Genomic DNA, 19,362 nt, shown 5'->3' with positions numbered 1-19,362 from the left:
ACATAATGGATTTTAATTTTATGTTCAAACACATACTTCTGTTTTCTTTTATAAAAAATACAATATTGAAAACGTAGCATAGGTAATTAAATTAATCCAACAGTCTATAATTGTTGAAAGGTAGAAGGCATTTGCAGCAAAAAAAAAAAAGGTTAGGGATCCATTCCAAAAAAACATGGTGTAGTTTGTGTTTGTTTACATTTTACATAACACTGTTCTAACTAATGTTGTGAATGAGCATAACTCATTCAAATGTTGCCGCCAAAACTGCAATCCTTTCTCAAACACCGCACGCTTTCAACTGTTCCGTTCCCTCCTCCTACCCTAACATTCCTCGCCGACAATTCCACCACCATACAACACCTCAAACAGGTTCACGCCCAAATGATCGTTTCCTCCCGCATCAATGATCATTTCGCTGCAAGCCGTTTATTCTCCTCATTCGCACTTTCCCCTTTCGGAAACCTCACTCACGCTTCTAGAATCTTCTCTTCTATACACAAACCCAATTCCTTCATGTGGAACACTCTCATCCGCGCCCAACAACAACCCCACAATTCTATCTCCCTTTACATCTCTATGCGTAGACTTGGTGTCTTGCCTGGTAAACACACTTTTCCTTTTCTCCTCAAAGCGTGTTTTTCACTCTCCAATCCCTTGCTACCTTGTAAACAGGTCCACACTCATGTGCTTAAATTCGGACTGGACTTAGATTGTCACGTGGCTAACGGTTTGGTAAGAGGTTATTCTGTTTCTGGTGATTTGGTTGATGCCCGTCACGTGTTTGATGAAATTCCGATGAAAAGTTTGAGTCTTTGGACCACTATGATTTGTGGGTATGCTCAGAATTTTTGTCACAACGAGGCGTTGAATCTTTTCGAGGGGATGATTGTTGGTGGGTTTGAGCCTAATGGTGCCACCTTGGCTTCAGTATTGTCGGCTTGTGCGCGCTCTGGATGTCTTGAGCTTGGCGAAAGGATTCATGAGTTTATGAGAGTGAAAGGGGTTGAAGTGGGCGTTATTCTTGGGACAGCATTGGTTTATATGTACGCGAAGAATGGGTCAATTTTGATGGCGGGGAAGTTATTTGATGAAATGAGCGAGAGGAATGTTGTTACTTGGAATGCTATGATATGTGGTTTAGCTTCACATGGACATGTTGAAGACGCTCTTAGTTTATTTGAGAGTATGAAAAAGGATGGGACTGTTGTTCCTAATGATGTCACCTTCATTGGGGTCTTATCTGCGTGTTGTCATGCAGGTTTGATAGGTGTCGGTCACAAAGTTTTTTGTTCGATGAAGGATGTGCATGGAATTGAACCAAAGATTGAGCACTATGGGTGCATGGTTGATCTTCTTGGGAGAGGAGGTAAGTTGCTGGAGGCAGAGGAAATGATAAAAAGGATGCCGTGGAAACCTGACGTGGTTATTTTGGGATCTTTGTTGGCAGCTAGCAAGAATAATGGAAACACTGAGGTTGCTGAAAGAGTAGTGAAAGAAATTCTTACTCTGGAACCTCATAATCACGGAGCTCATGTTGCTTTGTCGAATATGTACGCAGAGGCTGGACAATGGCAAGAAGTTTTGAGACTGAGGAAGACAATGAAAGAAGAGAAGGTCAAGAAAGCTCCCGGATGGAGTCTTGTTGCCACTTAATTGAGTTTCTGAAATGGCTTGTATGTGGCAGATACTTATCATTTTTGGAAAAGAATTGGATATTTTATTCTTAGAAAAAAAAGGAGAGGGATTGATTTATTATCATCATCTAAACTTACCCAGTTCAACTATTAACCGATTTAAAAATCTTGTTCAACCAATTCTGCTGTTCTGAAAATAGTTAAGTTGCTTACTGAAGAAATGGTTCCACACTGCTGCTTTATAATGAAGTTGTATCCTAACAATTTGGCAAGTGACCGGTATTTCCTTCGTTGTTGCAAGCACATGATTATGTTACTGGAGTCCAGCGGTTATTTATGCAAAAGCAGTTGATAAGTCAATGATACTAGTGCTAAATGTTGAAGTCCCTCCTGTCAGCTGAGAAACTCATGAGGTTACCATTGCTAATCAATCCCCAATTTGCCTGCAATTGATGGACCTAAAGTATATTTCTGAAAAACTTCCTCTCATATCATTTGGTGTTTCTGCTGCATATATACAGGTAGAGCCTCTCTTTTTTATTCTGAGATGTTTAGATATGATTTATGTTCTTATTTATATAGTTACTTTAGCTAAACAAATATTGTTCACCTGACAGATACTCAGTGAAGCTACATTATAATATGAAAGCATGAAAGAGCTACATTAAGCAATTGAGTAGATGCATCTTCCCAATGTTCAGCGAAGATATCAGAGTTCCATCCTTGTCTTGGCTTGTGATTATTAACATGCATGCATCTTCCCAATGTTGTAGACCAGATTTTTCTGGTATCTTATAGTTCTTGGTTCCAAATCGTTATTCCATATTATAAGTCGAAAACCCTAAGAGACTGTTTGAGTTAAGAATTTTAAAATATTAATGTATTTATATAGAGGATTCAAAATGAATTGTGCCAAATACCTTATTTGGAATTTTGGATTTTAAATCCATGGAATCTAAAAATGCTGGGAATTATATGGGGAGTTTTTTTTCTCCAAATAAATGAGAATATAAGTTAGTATTTGTAACATTCTCCATCTCGGAGCATTTATGTTGAGTAATAGATCTTGAATCAAGACTTGTTGCACACATTACAAGCCTCCTTCACTAATTTCTTCTTATTTGTCTAGTGCTGGAGTTGTTCACTTTGATTCAATCTAGGGGAGTTCTGTTTGAGGACACATGAGTTTTTTGAGCTTTATGGGGTTTGTATTGCAAGTGGTATTTTGCCTTTACCCTTATTGTTGTCTTTTGGGTTATTATAGCTACTATTGTTTCCCTGAAAATATTCATGCACTTCTTTGGTGATGATAGGGAAGTTAGTGCTGATGCGGTTACTGGACCAACATTTTGGAGTGTGTCAGTATTAGAGGAGGTTTTAGGAGAGAGAAGGAAACTATAGGGGGAAGTCAATTATTGTAATGGGGGAACAGTTATTTGAGAATGGGCCGGTTATGTCCTGTGTTTAGTTTTAAATAATCTTAGGAAGTTATGAGATCTTTTATTATGGTGTATTTTCTGGTTTATGTTAGGCAGAGAGCTACATAGCACTCTGAAAGAGCATTGTGCTCTGGGTAATAAGTAACCACTGTAATTGATTATTGCGTACTACGTAAGTGTACATTCTGTTTTTTTATTAGGTGACTGCAAGCTGTTATTACCAAGGCATTCCCGTAATTGGAGACTATATAACCAAGGAACAAGTGTATGGATGTGGATTTGAGATAGCTCAGTAGGCACCCTATACTCCCTATACACAATAGTATTTGGTATGCTCTCTGTTTGTAAATCACAGTCCTAATTTCTCTAAGACATCTTGAGTCTTAATGGCTCTCATGGTTACTACCTATAAATGTTTTGGATTTCAAGCTTCCAGTGATCCATTTTTTTACAATCATGGTTGTCTTAATAATTTTTTGGAATTATCTACCTGAACATTAGGGCCTTCAAGGAACAATGCTCAAGCTCAAGTTATGGTTAAAGGAGAGTAAAGAGGTCACTTCAGTCATAGCTTGAAACACCTTGGGACAAGGTTTCTTATCTTATGGCCGACAGTATTAGGATGTCAAGTTTGGGCCTAAGCCCAATGAAGGGGCTGGATAGGGAAGTAGGGTAGAATTACTTATATGGTAGATAGTTGGGGTAGGCAGCCAAATATAGGGGAGGAGAAAATGCAAAGGGAATCATTCTGGTAGTTTTCGGTTAGAACATTATTATAGGGCAGGGGGAGTATCACTCATCTCTTGGGAGCAATAGCTCTGGGGTTACAGAGTTTTTCTTTTGTATTACAACTGGTTTTCTAATCAATAATACTATTTCTATTTCTCTTAACTTTGGGTTTCTGTGGGTGTTCTTTTTGTGATTGGGTTGCAATATTTTCTGTGATGGTGGAGACATCAGGTTTCCGAATCTCTGTTTTCGATTTCATTTCACGCCATCAATTATTTTGGTTGTATGTTTATTGATGCTTTGTAATTGTACTTGAACTATTAAAGTCCTCAAGAGTTTGTTCTGATCTGAAATGGGGTTGAGTCTTGCTATGATTGCAGATAGGAGTTTGTTGAACACTACAAATGAAGAGATTTTAGGGATTCCATTCAATGTAATGTTTCATATGGGCGTGATTGATTGCTATTTATCTCTATGTTGGTTTGTATATTTAAGGTCTTGGGATGCATGTGGTGATTGAGCTGTCAGCTGTTCATGGATTACTGCTTTATTTGTGGGATGTGCTAGGGAAATTTATGACAGTGCACCCCGCACTTTGAAGTGAGCAGGTATGTTCTTAACCCTTTCAATGCTACATCTACTAAATCAGTTATGTTTTTTCTATAGCTGTTATTTGGTTACTCTTATTCTATGTGCTTGTTTCGATAAGTAGTGGTGAATGGTCATTTAGGAGAATTTGTTTTAGAGTTATGTTCACTCTGAATATGAGTTAGTTACACTAATTAGTTATGAAGTTACTGTGAGGGAGAGCATAGGCTGAAAATTATAGGCAGAAGAAATTAAAAGGGGTCATGTATGTTGTGGAATTGGGAAGGCGAGACCTGGACCTCTCAAAAGCATCTGTGAGTTATATAATAGATGGAAGGAAATTTTTCCCTGTCTTTCAGCAATAAAATTCGATAGTTTCCAAACTACTAGTTTCAGTAAAACTGAGTTTTATGTGAGGATTGTCTTGTCAAATAGTGGCTATATTGGTGTATAGCATTATGACGTAGCAGAATTTGAACAAAACACTATTGTTCTGCTATACACTATTTAGTTTAGTACAAATTGTTGCTAAAGCACTGCAGCATAATGGAATTTGAACAAACCGTTCTTTTTCGCAATATACAATTGACAATAGTGCATCGTTTAAGTCTTCCTACACAATCTGCTTTTGTGTCAAACAACCCTGTGAGGTCAGCCACCACATTAACATTGTTGCCCTTCAGTTTGTTAATTTTTGTTTACTATTTGGGTGTTGGTATCTAAATCAAATTTGAATTTCAAGGAATATGACAAGCCATCGTTCGTGTGCAACTTCATAAGATAAAAGATGACACAAAGGAGTCTACTGAGTTTCTTGGCATAAGGATGAATGATCATATCACAGCAAGTGTGCCTCATATTCAATGTACGTGAGTGTGTGATCAAGTGTGCCATAATTTACTTCTAAGTATCCATCTTTTGTATACAGACATCAGCTCACTTACTAGTCCAGCTAAAACCTTACACACAATTGTCTATTCAAACACTAGTTGTTTTGTTTCCCATAAAATAATGCAAGCTTGAGCTACAGTGCTTTAGTAACTTAGATTTGACTATTGATGGCCTGTAACATATAGATACGAGACATATTTCATGCACAAGCTCATTTGATGAAAAGAGATGCACATGAAGAAAGAGATACATATATGTTGATAAAAATAAAAGTTTGATGAATATAGTGATAGGATATAAATAAAATGTCAATTAATGTAGCTGTTTAGACATATATTGTAGGATTCCAATTAGATTATTGTTGACATTTACTTAGACAAACAGAGTCACCACATTATAGTCTAGATAGTATCTTTCAACATGTTAAACTCCAAACATGATCTTTCTAGAACTTGGAAAAGCATGACGCTGACTTGGTTTGGGAAAATCATGGTTTGATGTTTGTGGAAGTGGGATATTAGTAGGAAAGGGATGAGGCATAACTGGAACTGGTTTACTAACATGGTTTGAAGTTTTGTGAAAAGCATGAACTTCAATAATTGGCACATCACTCGTCATAAGTTCATAACGTTAGTATGAAATGATTCGTCCGGTGGTTCTGGATCTGGTTCAGTAGTTGGGAAAACAGGGTTAGAAGTTTTGTGAAAAGTCTGAACTGAAGTAATTGGATCAGCATTTGGCATAGCATCTACACAAGTTGATTCTATGGATGAAAGAGCACTCTGAAAAATGAGTAAATAAAACAATAGCTCCCATTAAAGATGGTAGAAAATAGTATCATTATGAAACCTTTTAACATTATATTCAAGTCAAATAATTTATAACTAGAGTGGTTTTACCGCGACTTCTATCTGCACCTCACCAAATTTCTTGTTCCCCATTGGAATAACATTTTTTTGTTGAAAATGATGAGGAATAATCATCATTGAGCACACATTTGTAACTTGTCTGTCACTAAATATAACATTTTTTTGGTGTTTGATTTAAAATAGGACTATCATTACAAGGTGACTGACTATAAATAAAATACATTGGATCCAACTTATTTATTCTTAGTAAAGAAAGTATACATACCCAAATAACCCTTTATTCCATGTCATAATACATGCAACCCTTTCCTTCTTTCATGATATTAATTAAAATGAACTACATGTTCAATATTTATTGAAAAGCAAGTGTATATACATAAACACACCACAGAAATAAACTTCACCATCTTACTAATAATCATTCTTTCTGGAACACGACAGGGAGTGCACCACCATCCAAGGCCAACAGAATCTTGCCATGCTCACGAATAACACCAACAGTCCCACATTCAAACTTACAACTGGAGCATACCTCTGTTGGGCACCATTGGATGTTATATATACGGCTAGTTTGTGTTGGCACAATCCTAAAGAAGTTTCCATAAGATCCAGCTGTACTGTCATCCCTTCCAGTTATAATCAGCCTTCTTCCACTCGTAGGATCTTTCTCACCCACTCTCCATTCGGTGGACTGCGCGCAACTTGAGGAAGCTACAAATGTCACTCTCAAGTCTCTGTCAAGAAGCACGTCGTCCTCATCGTGACGGGGGACAAAAGGTGTGAATACCACCGGCAAACCGTTTGCCAAGTCAGTGCTGACAAGACCAACTTGCAGAGGGCATGGCGCATTTCCTGTGATCAATGTAGGACCTCCTCCATTGCCTGTGATAGCAGGCCTGATGAAGTATTCCTCATCGTCCTCAACTGCGTCGCCACTTGTGTCAATCACAATTTGGGCTATCGATGTCGTTGCCATCAAAAGCCAGACATGAGCAAGGATGAATACGGCGAGGAATCTAGTTGACATTATGGATTAATCTTACTGGCTCACACTCTCTCTCAGGTTATTTATATGAAAGGGGACTTGGACTTTTTGTGTTTTTGCTGTTGAATGCTAGGCAAAGTATTTATAGGACTAATCATGATACCATGCAACGAATAGAATGATTCATGAGTAAACAAAAGTAGAATAAAATAATTTACATGAATTTTCATATTGTAAACTTGCTCTGTAACTCCTACCGGACAAATTAAATAATCAATATTAGCAGGAATGGATGAATAGAAGTAAGCATTTATGTTGCTTTGTTTTGATCGCACGATTTTGATAGGGTAGAAATGGTGAATGTATTCCTAGTTTGAATCGTTCAATTAATGAAGTATTATGTAGTTGCGTACAGAAACCAGAATCTACGACAACGCTAAAACACTTTTGTCTCTTCATTGTTTTCTTTCTGTCCCTAAATTAATAAGAGTCATGCTATATCTTATGAAACGAAACATACGATGGCCAATGTAATAACTTTAAAAATATAAATTTGACATAATACGGAAACATGGGTGTGGTTAGTATAATTCTTGCGATTCTAATTGAGGCTTTGTAACAAACAGCATTTCTCAATTAATAAATAGTAACTAATAGTTTCACTAACCATATACATCATATTACTTAGAAGAGATTATACGGAGTATAACGAAATTATTTTTTTAACAAAATGAATGAAAATGTCAAAAGAGTAAAAAAAAAACACTAATAATTAAGAATTTAATTACAATACATAGATACTATAAAGAAGTTATAAACGGTCAATAAATTATAACTTTAAAATTTTTGTAGATGTTTGATTTTTTTCTTTAATTTTATATAAAGTAATACTTGTGAATAATTGTAATGCATTAACAATATATAATATTTTACACTGATAATATATAATAATTATTTTTAATAATTAATTACTTCTCCTTATTATTTTCTACTTTCAAATAATTTATATGGAGATACAAATATATTTTAAGCAAAAAACGATTGGTTACCTACAAGAGAAATAAAATTTATTATTTCCTACATTCAAATAATTTATATGGAGATACAAATACATTTTAAGCAATGAACGATTTGGTTACCTACAAGAAAAATAAAACTTATTATTTCCTACCCTCAAATAATTTATAAACTTATTATTTCCTACCCTCAAATAATGATCCCTCACAAAAATTATGCAACCTAAATTAGTCTTTCATAAAAAAAAAGGGCTAAATTACAGTTTTTGTCCCCCTATTTTGTCTGATTCACGAATTTAATCCTTCTATTTTAAATTCAAACAGTTTTGGTCCCCCTAATTTATATTTAAACAGTTTTAGTCCCTCTTTCATATTTTTTCAAAGAAAATCGATGAGATTTTTTATTTTTTAACTTATATTTTTATCTACGAAATTCAATAATAAGTTTATATACAATGATTTTGTTGTAGAAATTGAGCACTAGCATAATTCGATCATATCTTCTCACAATCACAAATGTTAATCCTGCAAAAATAATAAGACATTAACTAAACCTGAGGCGTGTATGAACACTGTCCTTAAGGATTTATCCGCCTCATAAGCGCAAATCCCCCAGGATTCAACAGGTTCAGTCAACTGATTAAACCTAAAAGTCAACCACAATCAAAGCATGATCCAAACCTCTGATCATTGATCAAACATCAAGTATAGAGGTATATATCCATCATTTGATCAAAATTTGATCATGATTTATCAGTAGAAACTCAGAGATGAACAAATACAAAAAGGTTCAAATAGGGTTTCTCTAGGAAAAAGTCAACTCAACTTTGATTGGCCATAACTTTCACATGGAACATCAAAAATTCCCCACTCAAAGCCTATTTGGAAGGAAATTGGATTCTCTACAACTTTGTCTCTCAATAGCCAAAGCTAGAAATGCTTCATTATGGATATATAATGCAAAAGATTACAGGTCCTTTTCAAGCATCCTTCAAAAGCAGTTTTTTGTCAAAGAGGATATGATCAAGATAAAAGCTCCAAATGAAAAATATGTTCCAAAGTGGCTTATAGAGGACATCTTGAGGTTTCCAAAAAGTCCTAGAACTCCCTCATAGCTTAAAAATTGAGTGAGATATGCTTGGTCAAAGTTGGGTAATTTTAGAGGACAAAATGTGAAATAAGGGAGGTTCAAATGAGATTTCTTGCAAATGGGCCTATATTTTATGACTTAAACTTGATCCACAAGTTATCCAAACCATATGCCACGAGTTTAACCTTTTATTTAATTTATATATAATTTTATTTCATTTAAAAATGATTTAAAATAGTTTAATTAAAGGGAAAATCAAATATTTTTGTTAAGAGGTGCATATGGATTGATTTCAATCAGTATTAATGACAAATTCAGTATAATTTTTGTGACAAATTGATTGAGGAAGATTTGGCACAAGATAGAGCAAAAATAGAAGGTTTTGAATCAAGAATAAAATCAAAATTGTCAAACTTAGCAAGATTGGATTTAAGGAAGTTTGGGCTTTTCTTTAGACCTAATTCAATCCTTATAAATAGTGGATGCAAGGCAATGGACTAGGGGACGAAAATTCTGAGTGGAAGCACACTTGCAAGAACTCAAAAATTCCCTAAAAGTGTGAATTCGGTTTCTGAGATTTAGGAGGTTTCAACAAGAATTAAAGGTTGCAAAAGACTCCTTGAGGCCTTCTGAACGTGTCTGGATCATTACTCTGCTTCAGCACCCTCAGATAATCTCCATACAAGCCCAGGTATGTAGCTCTGCAACTTGGATCGATTAGAGTAATCTACACATCCTCATAGTTTTTTGTTTGCATATTATGATTGGCGTGATTATTATGAATGTTTCTGGACTTGTAATTGAATTTTTGGGCACTCTTGGTATCGATCACCATTGTTGATCGAGTTAGGGTTCGTGGGTTTTAATTTAGGGCTTTTTGTTAAGGGAAAAATTAAAAGAAATTAGGATTATATTTGTGATTAGGGATCCTGGACGAAGAGAATAGCATGGGTGCGAAGAATTTATGTGGCTTTTATATGATTTTTAGATTGTAGGGTTGATTGGCTACGAACGGATTTACAGCAAAGTCGTAGCAAGAATTTACAGGTTTTTGTTGTGAGTTTCGTGGGGAAGACGATGATGCGTCTTTATATGATTGGTCCATTTAAATTTTAGCGCACGTTTCCAATTATCTACTTTAGTTTCATATGTATTGGTCTGAACGCATGTTATAATCAAAAGCGTAGTTTGGTTGGAGTGGTTAAAGCAGCGTGTGTGTGAGGGGGAGGTCTTGATTCAGTACGCGTACACTCATTGGACTCACCATGCGCTTCCAGATCTGGGCCCTAGGATATCCACTAACTTAGATCTAAGGCCCCAGAATTAATCCCTATACCATGTACCTTGCAGTTAGCCATACTGAATCCTAACCCTAATAAACTAAAAAACAATTTTAATTAATACATTTGTTTTTTTAATTAATTCTTTATATTTATTAATATAATATTAATTATTTTTTTATAAATAAAATTAATATGTAATATTAATATTAAAAATCATAATTTGTTGTTCGTTCCGATTAAATCGATTAATTGCTATGGTCAATAATAATTTTAATTAAAATGATATTTAATTAAAATGTAATTAATTTCTATTTGGTTAAATGGTTTCAACTATTTTATTAGTTGCGATGATTAACTCTTCTATTTTTCTCATTCTAATGCGTTGTTCTTTTTAATCGAATCAATCGATTACGAGGGGTAACGATACAAATTAATTCATAAAAATTATTAAAAAAATACTATTATTCATTATTAGTAATAATTAAATCAATTGATTAAAATTGGTAACGATCCAACTACTAATCTGTTAACTATGGTAATTGAATCAATCGATTATTGCGGTTAATAGTACAAACAAAAAAATCAGGGTTGTACGCTCAAATCCTAAAGCACTTCCAAACAAACCTTTCAAATTCTTAACTCATCATAGGCTATTTCAAAAGCCTTTGAAGCAACCTTTCAACCATATCAGATCAAATTCGAATCCTAAGGCGTACAACCCTTCCCCGAACTACGTAGACTCTGATCCTCCATAAAGAGGTACGTAGGCACTTGGCAACAAGGCGAGTCCCCTCCCCCATAGATCTCATTTTGTCCCAATTCTATTTCTTTGAATTAAAAACCTTTAATTATGATAATTTTTGCCATTTTACCCTTTTGACTGTCTGTAGCCTTTCTTTATTTTTGCCATAAACCTTGATCATTATAATGCAAACCTTAGGAAAGGGTTGAGGGTGCCTAACACCTTCCCTCGACCTGAATATAGTATCTTACCCTGATCTCTTAACTGCGCGAGGTTTCCTATTCGCCTTGGTAGAATAGGTGGCGACTCTAGGCTTTAATTTTTAGGGCAGGTTGCTATAGCTGGCGACTCTGCTGGGGACAACTATTATGGTGAATACTATGCTCTTATAGGTTTTAGGTTTTGGCAGGGTTTAGGTTTGGCAAAGTGTTAGGGTTTGGCTAATTTGCCATTTTTAGGGTTTGTGTTTGATTTTTTTTTAATTGTTTGTTTTTCATTTTTATTTGTTTAATTGTTTCTGCAAAATATTATATTTGCTTTGATATTTGTATTTAATTGCATAATTGTTATATTATATGCACTGCTGGGTATATATTATGTTGTGTTAAAACCTAAGTGTGGGAGTTATCCTTGAGATCAGGGGGGACTTGAGTCGCCTACGAGTCTCATTGATAACTCCACTTGGAGTGGGTTGAATATTCGGAAATGTCCAAAATGAGGCTTGACTTTGTTGAGGGCAGGACTGGTAGTCAGCTGATCTCTCCGAGAACCTACCCCAAAAATTCGAACCTCATTGGATAAAATGAGTTGTTCTAAAATCCGAAGAGACAAAAAGTCTCGGAGGCTACGAACGACCCCATGAGACCCGTGTCTAGGACATACCAATGGAAAGGGTAGGCCCCCTAAAGCCGCTACGTCGAACCTATGAACCTAGGGCTTTTGTGTTTATGTGATTAAATATGAATATTATTTGTTATTATTATATTTGTTTTTTTTTGTTTTTGTTTTTTTGTGTTTTATTTGTGTGCATGCATCATTCATCATATGCATTTTATCATGACTTATCCACAAAAAAATAGTAAATTAAATATATATATATATATATATATATATATATATATATATATATATATATATATATATATATATATATATATATATATATATATATATATATAAATGTATTCTATTTGGTGAATTTGTAGGAAGGATGAGTACCAAGAAGCCCATTATCCACTTTGCTGTTTCCACCCCAGATATCAAGAAACTGAAAATAATAAAGGAAAAACTACCATCAAGTGTTTTGGATAGGTTTGTGGCCCGTTATGGAGATATTTTGGATTTGTTAAAGGTAAAAGTCCAAGAGGAAGCTATCACTGCATTGGTCCAATTCTATGATCCTCCGCTTAGATGCTTTACTTTTCAAGATTTTCAGTTGGCTCCAACTTTGGAAGAAATGGATGCTATGTTAGGATTTTCAAGGATAAAAAGGGAATTCTATACTGGTGTGGGTAAAGAAGTTGATTTCTCAGATTTGGCAAAAGCTTTGGGATTGTTCGCTACGGAGTTGAAATCTAATTATAAAACTGATGGAGATGTGCATGGGATCAAAAGATCTTACTTAGAAAATCAAGCTTTAATGTATGCTCAAAGGAAACAATGGGACATTTGTGGACATTTATTAGCTCTTTTGATTTTTGGTGTTGTCTTATTGCCAAAAAATATTGATTATATTGATCCCGCCGCTATTCATGCTTTCACCTCTTTTAGGATTTTTGATAAGGATCCAACTCCCACCATCCTTGCTGATATTTATTATGCCATCCATGCTCGGTGTATGAAGAAGAAAGGGATGCTATTTTGTTGTGTGCATTTACTATATTCTTGGTTGACTTCCCATCTCTACAAAGCTAGTTGTTTTATTAAAGAGTTAACTAGAAATAATTGGTCCCAAAAATTAAGGGCTCTCAAAGCAGATTCTATCCTTTGGTATGCAAAGAAATTAAATTCCGATAAGATTATTTATAAATGTGGAGATTTCAACAATGTGCCTTTGATGGGAACATTAGGATGCATTAATTATAATCCTATTCTAGCATTGCGCCAACTAGGCCATTCTATGGATTGTGAGCCTCCCAAACCACAATTGGAAGAATTACTTTTGCATGACAACGGAAAAGGGGAACCAAGAACTTTAAAGAAAATAATTCAAGCTTGGAGGCATGTGCAAGCAAAGAAGGGCCAAAGAATATCATTGCTAGGGAACCTTATACTAGTTGGGTTCAAGAAAGAGTTGGAAAGATTTTGCTTCCTTTGTTGTGGATCCCGCATACAAGCCTGATTCTCCTAATCCTGTTCCTCTATCCATCGAAGAGGTAGAAGGGATCAGGGCTGCCCTAGAGGCGTCCCGAAAGGAAAAAGAAAAATTAGAGCTTGATATTCATCAACTTACCAACGAAAGGAGCCAACAACTACGCTTTGACCTTAAAGAGAAAAACCAAGAGCTTCAAGCAATGAAGGAAGATAATGATAGACAAAGAAGTAAAAGGAAACATGCAACCGAAGGAGTTCTAAGTGCTAATTACAATCTAGAAGCATATAATGAGAAGTTGGAACAAGCAAATCTAGAAATTACAAGGTGGAGAAGACGTTATGAAAAATCTTCTCATGACAAAGCGGAATCCGAGAAAAATTTAGAAGCTGTGGTCTTTGAATTAACTGATAGAACTAAAGATCAAGAGGTGGAAATAAGGAATTTAAAGTTTGATCTTCAAGAAGCTCGCAATTCTGGACAAGAAGAGCGCGCAAGAAGATTAACTACGGAATAAGCACTTTTACAGCGCACCGGCGAGTACGATAGAGCACTTCAAGCTATGGAATCACTTAGGCAAGTGTTCATAAGGCAAAGAGAGATATACGAGGCAGCCATGGGTGAAAGAGATCATTGGAAAAGATTTTACACAATTGTTTCTACGGCGAATGAACATGTGAGCATGGTTCCTAAGATGCTTGAAGACTACGAAAAATGTCGCGATAATTATGATAAGCTAGTCTTCTTGTGTAATGACTTGATCCAAGATATTCCAAAGAGTTTGACAAAAGCGGAATCATCTCCTATCATCCTTCCTAAAGAAGTCAAAGAGTTTATGGAGCTTTGTAGGGATATGGTGGACAAGTTCCGAGAAGACATCCAAAAGCGTTCTTAGTTTTATTTTATTTCCTTGCTGCTTTTATTTCAAGTATTTTAATTTCAGTTTCCCTTCTTATTTGTAAACCAACAATAAAGTGGTATTTCTTTCAAATTAATAAAGTGTGTTTATTTTCGCATTTACTTATTGTTCCTACAAAATTCACCAAATAATTATAAAAAAAAAGAGTGAAGTAAAAAAAAGAGAGAATATAAAAAAGAATATATATATATATATATATATATATATATATATATATATATATATATATATATATATATATATTTACTATAATAATGTGGATAAGACATGAACATAGCATAAGCATAACATTCATATCATGCATACCATAATTTATTTTCAAGACATTAAAAGAGAAAAACTATCTTTATCTCCAGTCACACCATTGGAGAAGACAACCAAGCAACCATACCACCATACCAAACCCGTGCTCAGAAGAAGAAAGCCATGGAACAACTAGAGCAGAATCAAGCCGCCCTTCGCGAAGAAGTAACCCAGTTGAAAGGTACTGTGGATGAGATTAAGGGAGGAATGACTCAAATGTTAAGTTTCATGAAGGACATTAGGGATGAAAAGGAAAAGGCTAGGGAAGCTCGGAGTCAGTATGAGGAAATACCAAACGATGACAACCCGCTGTTGGGATTTGTTCGAGGCTTTGACCCTCACAAGTCAAATACCCACTCCTCAAAGAGAGTTACCAGAACCCATGAAGAGGGAGAGGCTTCCCATGAAGGATTCATTCCCACCAGTCAGAAAGAGGGGGGCGCCTCGCACGGTTCGCATCCCTGCTAACAATCCACCTAAGGATGAGGATTACGTGGATTTACAATATGGGGAGGCGGATGAAACAAATCAGGAACCCCAACATAAGCAAACCCAATCTAATTCTGAAGAAAGTGCTAGAAATAGTGGACAAATCAAGGCGCTAGAAGAAAGGCTGAAAGCAGTAGAAGGTTATGACGTCTTTGATGTGGATACCTATGAAATGAGCTTGGTGCCGGATTTAACCATTCCTCATAAGTTCAAGATACCCAACTTTGAAAAATACAAAGGACTTACATGCCCTAGAAGTCATTTACGCATGTACGTCAGGAAGATGGCTGCTTATGCCAATGACCAAAAGCTAATGATGCATTTCTTCCAAGACAGCCTGAGTGGGGCATTTGTTGAATGGTACATGCAATTGGAAAAGACACATATCCGAAGCTGGAACGACCTTGCTAATACGTTCCTAAAGCAATACAAGTACAATCTGGACATGGCACCCAATCGAATGCAATTACAAAATTTGTCCCAGAAGAAGGAAGAATCATTCAAGGAATACGCCCAAAGATGGCGAGAAATGGCGTCCCGAGTCCAACCTCCGTTACTGGAAAAGGAGCTGGTTGACATGTTTATGAGAACTCTACAAGGACCATACTACGATAAGATGATCGGAAGTGTATCCTCAGGATTCTCAGATCTAGTGGTCATCGGAGAAAGAATTGAGGACGAAATCAAAGATGGGAAGATACAAGGAACATCATCTAACTCTTATCACTCAAAGAGGCCCACCTCAACCTTCGCTAAAAAGAAGGAAGGGGAGACCAACGCAGTAGTGCATCAAGAGCCTAGACCTCCTATGTCTTACTCGCCGCAACAAAATAGATTCCTAGCGCCACAAAGGAAATTCGACCCTTTGCCCACCTCCAGAAGTGAAATACTGAAATATCTGGTAAATGAGCAATTAGTAGAACTCAGACCTATGCCACCTCCGATTCCTGGAAGAGCTACGCCCAACTTCAGACCTAACGAAAGGTGTGAATTTCACGCCAATTCTCCTGGACACACATTAGAAAAATGCTGGGCTTTCAGACACAAGGTTCAAGACCTAATAGAGTCTAGGGAAATTGCTTTTGACAAACCCAACGTGAAGACGAATCCCATGCCTCGTCATGATGACACAGTCAATGCAATCGAGGTAGTCACTGAGCAAGAGTTAGTTCAACAACGGAGTTCCCCCATAGATGCCCTTAAGAGGTATCTACTCGCAAAGGGGTTCATCCTAGAACATAACGAGGCCTTTAAGAACACCCTGCAAAGACTCGTGGATCAAGGAGTAATTCAATTTAAGGAGCATCCTGAAGAGGAGTATGTGGCCATGCTAGATAGGAATGAACCATTGATAATACCTAGGCAAGGGGTAAGGAAGACATTAATCATCCCCTGCACCAAAGCACCATTGCTGATACCCACACAAGTACACACTAGGATCATCCCAGTCAGAGATCCATATCCGGTGGACAAAATGAAAGCGGTCCCTTGGGAATATGATTCTAGTACTAATACGGATGTGACAAACATCGTTGGGCCTGGGGGCATGACTCATAGTGGTCGCATATTCAATACTGCGAAACCAAATGAGAACTTAGCACAAGCAAGTAATCAAGCTACTGTGGTCCCGACTGAAGAAGGCACATCCAAGGACAAAGAGACCACTAACAAAGATGCTGAAGAATTTTTAGCGTTAATCAAGAAAAGTGATTATAGAGTGGTGGACCAGTTGCACCAAACTCCGTCAAAAATATCACTCCTCTCGCTGTTAATACATTCAGAAAAACATCGAGACGCCTTGATGAAAATCCTGAACGCCGCCCACGTAACTAAAGACATCACTGTAAATCAATTTGATGGAATGGTGGCTAATCTTACTGCTGGGGCATGTTTAAGTTTTAGTGAGCATGAGCTACCCTCACAAGGGAAAGAGCATAACAAAGCCCTGCATATCTCCATACAATGAGGGAAAGCTCATCTATCTAGAGTTCTGATTGACACAGGATCGTCATTAAACGTGATGCCAAAGGCCACTCTCGACAAGATAGCCTTGGAGGGTCTGGTAGTTAGACCAAGTCGTCTGGTAGTCAAGGCCTTCGATGGATCACAAAGTCCGGTATTTGGAGAAGTAGACCTCCCTGTAGTAGTTGGTCCCCATACATTCTGCATCACTTTCCAAGTAATGGAGATTGAACCTGCTTATTGGGACGTCCCTGGATTCATGCTGCTGGGGAAGTTACCTCTACTCTGCATCAGAAAGTAAAATTTGTGGATGGAAACTCTATAGTGACCGTCAATGGGGAGGAGGATATATTTGTTAGCAATCTGGACTCATACCGATACATCGAGGCTGGAGAAGGGGCGTTGGAAACCTCATTCCAAGCACTAGAGATAACAACTACTGTCACACTACCAATTGAGAAAATACGAAGGGCGGTGACATCCTGGAGAGACCTGCAAGACCTGAAAATGGAAGGCTGGGGCAAAGTTCCAGAAATTCAAGAGAAGAAGGACCGTCTGGGGTTAGGGTATCAACCAACAAGAAAAGCTGCAAAGGAAGAGCAACGATTCCCTCCTATCGCACAAACTTTTGTCACAGGCGGATATGAACATGTATCTGTGATATCTAGCATGGATTCTAAGGAGGGTACATCCAATTCCATCCGAATGATCAGACCGGGAGAACAACTTCAAAATTGGACAAGCCTGGAGATACCAGAGATAGTTTCTATTTCAAAGTAATTTGTTTTTGTCGTGTGTTTTATTTCCCTTCCAATCAATCAATAAAAAAAACAATGTCGCTCATGCCTCGCCCGAAGCATAGAGTAGGTTTGTAAGGGCCCCATTTACTTCCAAAGTTGAGTTTATTAATAAAATTGTCGTTTGCATTTGGTATTGAAAACATCGTCTCGCTCTTGCATTTACTTTCTTAAAAAATGACAAATAACATTCTTGCATAAAACAAAAGCACAATCATAATTGCACACTAAAAACAAAACATAAAAATGTGCAGATAACCTTCTAACATCACCGATAATAATACTGCTGAAACTCAATGTAAACTCGAGGCTCTCGCTAATTAGTCCGAGGAAGGGGATGAGGAAGACGATGAACTTCTGGAAGAATTGTCAAGGCTAATGGACAGAGAATCCAAAAGCATGCTCCCTCCTCAAGAAGCCATCGAAATCATAAATTTGGGCACCGACAAAGAACCCAAGGAAATCAAGATTGGGGCAACACTGAACGAGGACATAAAAGCAACGCTGGTCAAACTCCTCCATGACTATGTAGAAATATTCGCTTGGTCATACCGTGACATGCCTGGGTTGGATACAGACATTGTCGTACATAGGCTACCACTCAAAGAGGGTTGTACACCTGTCAGACAAAAGCGCAGAAGAGTTCGACCCGACATGGATAATAAAATCCGAGAAGAGGTGCTCAAGCAGTTTGACGCAGGTTTCCTGGCCGTAGTTGAATATCCACCATGGATCGCCAATATAGTTCCAGTTCCTAAGAAGGATGGGAAGGTGCCCATGTGTGTTGATTACAGAGATCTGAATAAGGCAAGCCCAAAGGACGACTTTCCACTACCACACATAGACATACTAGTGGACAATACCGCACAAGCTTCAATATTCATTCATGGATGGATTTTCTGGGTATAATCAAATCAAAATGGCTCCCAAAGACATGGAGAAAACCACCTTCATGACATCTTGGGGTACTTTCTGTTACAAGGTGATGCCTTTTGGATTGCGAAACAATGGGGCAACGTATCAATGAGCTATGGTCACACTGTTCCATGATATGATACACAAGGAAGTCGAAGTATATGTGGATGACATGATTGCTAAGTCCTGTACTGAAGAGGAACACATCACACACTTGCAAAATTTGTTCGAACGCTTGAAGAAGTTCAAGCTAAGGTTGAATCCGAACAAATGTACATTTGGCGTGAGATCGGGAAAGCTGTTGGGATTCATAGTAAGCCAACGAGGCATTAAGGTAGATCCTGACAAAGTGAAGGCCATACAAGAAATGCCCGTTCCAAGAACAGAAAAAGAGGTT

At 37.0% G+C, this 19,362-nt stretch overlaps 2 protein-coding genes across 2 annotated transcripts; one reads left to right on the top strand and one right to left on the bottom strand.

Moving 5' to 3' along the window:
• Positions 1-406: 406 nt before the first annotated feature.
• Positions 407-6,718, top strand: LOC131618769 (pentatricopeptide repeat-containing protein At5g56310-like). Its single transcript, XM_058889932.1, has 4 exons — positions 407-604; positions 676-2,158; positions 2,255-4,413; positions 6,595-6,718. The coding sequence occupies exons 1-2, from the start codon at positions 407-409 to the stop codon at positions 1,654-1,656; spliced, it is 1,179 nt and encodes a 392-aa protein (XP_058745915.1). The 3' UTR covers positions 1,657-2,158; positions 2,255-4,413; positions 6,595-6,718.
• Positions 6,424-7,203, bottom strand: LOC131620393 (kunitz type trypsin inhibitor 104-like). The gene has a single exon (XM_058891460.1). The coding sequence runs from the start codon at positions 7,178-7,180 to the stop codon at positions 6,572-6,574; it is 609 nt and encodes a 202-aa protein (XP_058747443.1). The 5' UTR covers positions 7,181-7,203; the 3' UTR covers positions 6,424-6,571.
• Positions 7,204-19,362: the final 12,159 nt, after the last annotated feature.

This window comes from Vicia villosa, linkage group LG7 (assembly GCF_029867415.1).
Source record: "Vicia villosa cultivar HV-30 ecotype Madison, WI linkage group LG7, Vvil1.0, whole genome shotgun sequence".
Lineage (NCBI taxonomy): Eukaryota > Viridiplantae > Streptophyta > Magnoliopsida > Fabales > Fabaceae > Vicia > Vicia villosa.
Note: the sequence above shows the minus strand (reverse complement) of the source record. Positions and strands in the feature narration are given on the sequence as shown.

Coding starts and splice junctions, on each gene's coding strand:
- LOC131618769 (XM_058889932.1), top strand. CDS start 407: ATGATCATTTCGCTGCAAGCCGTTTATTCTCCTCATTCGCACTTTCCC. Junction 605..675: donor TAGACTTGGTGTCTTGCCTG/GTAAACACACTT, acceptor CCTTGTAAACAG/GTCCACACTCATGTGCTTAA.
- LOC131620393 (XM_058891460.1), bottom strand. CDS start 7,180: ATGTCAACTAGATTCCTCGCCGTATTCATCCTTGCTCATGTCTGGCTT.